Below are 3,250 nucleotides of genomic sequence, written 5' to 3'. Positions count from 1 at the left end.
TTTTTTTTTTTTTTTTTTTAAGAGACAGAGTCTCACTTTGCCGCTCTAGGTAGAGGTCTGTGGGGTCACAGCTCACAGCAACCTCCAGTACTTGGGCTTAGGCGATTCTCTTACCTCAGCCAGCCTCCCGAGTAGCTGGGAGTACGGGTGCCCATCACAACACCTAGCTATTTTTTGTTGCAGTTTGGCCAGGAGCCAAGCTTGAACCCACCACCCTTGGTATATGGGACTGGCACCCTACTCACTGAGCTACAGGCGCTGCCCTGAATTTTTTTTTTTTAAATGGCTATAGTTTTATAAATATAAAGTAGCAAGACTGTTTTAATCATTAGCAGTGAAAATACTATAGCTGAAATTTGTTTATTATTTTAATACTTAAATCATCTCACAAATAATGCTTTTGGCAAAACCTATTGCCTACGAAATTCTTCACTCTACCTTGGTCTTTCAGATGCCTGTACCTATGGTTATTCCATCCTCAATGGATAACGAAGATAAAGTCGCTGAGATTGAAGACATTAAGGAAAAGCTTCCCACACACCCATTTGAAGCTGATCTCCTTGAGATGGCAGAAATGATTGCAGAAGATGAAGAAAAGGAGAAGACTCTATCCCAGGGAGGTTGGTATAATCTTTAAATGCAAGAAAAGAAAAAGAACATGCACGTTTTTAGATAATTCAAATAATTTAAGTACAAAAAAGTTGTTTTTAAAAGCCTCAGTATGTTTAAATACCAAGCTTCTGGAGTTTATTAAGCTTGTTGGTACTTCTGAAAGCTGTTATCCTATTTTTTTCTTTTTAAGACAGAGTCTCACTTTGTTACCCTCAGTAGAGTACTGTGACGTCATGGCTCACAGCAACCTCTAGCTCTTGGGCTTAGGCAGTTTCTCTTATCTCAGCTTCCCAAGTAGCTGGGACTGTAGGGACCTGCCACAACGCCTGACTATTTTTTTTTTTTTAATTGCAGTTTGGCTAGGGCTGGGTTTGAACCTGCCACCCTTGGTATCTGGGGCCAGTGCTCTACCCACTGAGCCATAGGCGCCACCTGAAAGCTGTTATCCTTATTATGAATATAAACTAAGTATTAGTATTTAATACAGGTTTTGATTGTTAAGGATTCTAGAAAAAAGATAACTTATAAATCAAAGATTTATAAAACAGTGAGGTTTCTTACTGTGTTGCATGATCATTTTCCGGTTTTATCCCTATATTCAAAGCCATAGTTCCCACATAAGAATTATTGTTATATAACAATCAGTATGTGGGAGAGGGTAGGTAGACTCTTAGGAAGGAAAATATTTGGCTCAAAATAACCTATAGTTAAATCTTATACTGTTAGTGAGGAATAATGGTGATAACAACAGTTAACATTTATGTGTGCTTACCATACTCTAGGCTTTGTCCAGAGTGTATCATATGCATTGCCTCGTTAAATCTTCATAGCAACTCTTTGAGGTGGGTGTGGGATACTGTTTACTTCAGATTTCTCATTTGGAAAATAGGATATTAGACTTGCCCTCATAACACAGTCAGAAAGTGATGGAACCAGAACTTGAATCCAGATCTGACTCCAAAGCACATGATATTAACCAGAATCACTAATATATATTCTAGAAAAACTTCAAGCCTTAATTAGCACTTCTTTGATTTTTGGACACAAGAAGAGATAGAGAAAAAGTATTTAAGATTGTCGAAATATGTAGGTGAATTTTCACACCTGCCTTTTCACATATTCTTGATAAGCCAAGAAAGTACTTTTTTTTTTTGACAGTTTTTTTGTTTTATTCAGTGATGTATTTTAGAAAGGTAGGCACTGGGTTTTTCATTTCTCATAATAAATACTAGATGATTTTCTGAATTCTGTAGCATTTGAAAAAACTATGAGCTTTCTTACTGTTTTGCTAGTAATTTCTAAAATCATATGTTTTCTGAAAGATTGGTAAAAGTTTGTTATTACCTTAATGATTGTTGTGTCATTTTGCTTTTTAATATATAATCTCATAATTCTGACTCATTTTTTATGTATAAAGTTTAATGTCTTAGAGTTTTGGCCCTATACTTCATTTTTCTAACTTCTTTTTTTTTTGAGACAGAATCTCACTCAGTCACTCTTGGGTTGAGTGCTGTAGCAGTGTAGCTCACAGCAACCTCAACTCTTGGGCTCAAGTGATTCTCTTGCCCCAACCTCCTGAGTAGCTGAGACTACAGGTGCCCACCACAGTGCCTGGCTATTTTTAGAGATGGGATCTTGCTCTTGCGCAAGCTGGTCTTGAACTTGTGAGCTCAGGTGATCCACCTGCATCTGCCTTCCAGAGTGCTGGGATTACAGGTGTGAGCCACCGTACCTGGCTATTTTCTAACTTCTGATGCTAAATTTAGTGTGGCACTTCAAACAATTTCTGATGATAATCCTTGTTTTAAGTTGGCTTCTCCATTCATATCAATATTTAACAATTATCAAGGGCTTCTTTTGTACAAATGTTGTGACTTTGCCTACAGTTGAGTAAGACAAAGACTTTCAAAACTAGGCATCAGTTATCCCAGTCATGATAATTATGATATAGATAAAGTCAAATGGGTTAGAAACAGAGAAGAGAAAGAGAAGAATTGCAACTGAGTATCTGTCTGGCTTTGATTTTAGGGAAAAGAAGTAGTTTTTCTGAATAAGTATTTTTGCAATTTTTAAAAATATTTTGAATCCTTGAAGTTCTTATGTTTAAACTGTTTTATAATCGATAGAACTGTGTTCTGTTTAGTTCCATATGCCAAGTGCTCATGTAACTTATGTACTGAGTCTACTGGCTTTTCAATACAGTGGTAAAGATTGTTATATTTTGGAGGGAAAAGCAATTTGAAGCAGATTGGTCAATCTTTGAATAAATAAATATATGTTTGTATTAGAGTAAAATAAAAATTTTTTTTCAAATAGCATAAGAGCGCCTGCTACTTAGGAGGGCAAGGCAGAAGGATCGCTTGAGCCCAAGAGTTGAAGCCAGCTGGGCAACATAGTGAGACTTCATCTCTTAAAAAAAAAACAAAAAGCACAAGAATGTTAAAAACAAAGTAAACATCCCTGTTGCCATGATTTCTTTCATACTTCTACCTTAGAAGTGTAGCTACTATGGTGATCTAAGTGAATTTACCACTAATGAGTTCAGGCATGGTGGCTCATGCCTGCAATCCCTCCACTCTGGGAGGCCCAGGTGGGTTCATTGCTTGAGCTCACGAGTTAAAGACCTGACTAAGCAAGA

The 3,250-nt window shown here is 36.9% G+C and overlaps 1 protein-coding gene across 1 annotated transcript in view; it reads left to right on the top strand.

Moving 5' to 3' along the window:
• Nucleotides 1–3,250, top strand: part of ZMYM4 (zinc finger MYM-type containing 4) — a 168,719-nt gene that overhangs the window by 136,528 nt on the left and 28,941 nt on the right. Inside the window, exon 18 of the mRNA XM_023512266.1 lies at nucleotides 452–620. Within this exon, the coding sequence (XP_023368034.1) occupies nucleotides 452–620 (169 nt within the window). The remainder of the gene's footprint in view (nucleotides 1–451; nucleotides 621–3,250) is intronic.

Source organism: Otolemur garnettii, unplaced genomic scaffold, assembly GCF_000181295.1.
Source record: "Otolemur garnettii isolate 467f Iridium unplaced genomic scaffold, OtoGar3 scaffold00025, whole genome shotgun sequence".
Lineage (NCBI taxonomy): Eukaryota > Metazoa > Chordata > Mammalia > Primates > Galagidae > Otolemur > Otolemur garnettii.
The sequence above is the reverse complement of the archived record's forward strand: the minus strand, read 5'-3'. Positions and strand labels throughout refer to the sequence as shown.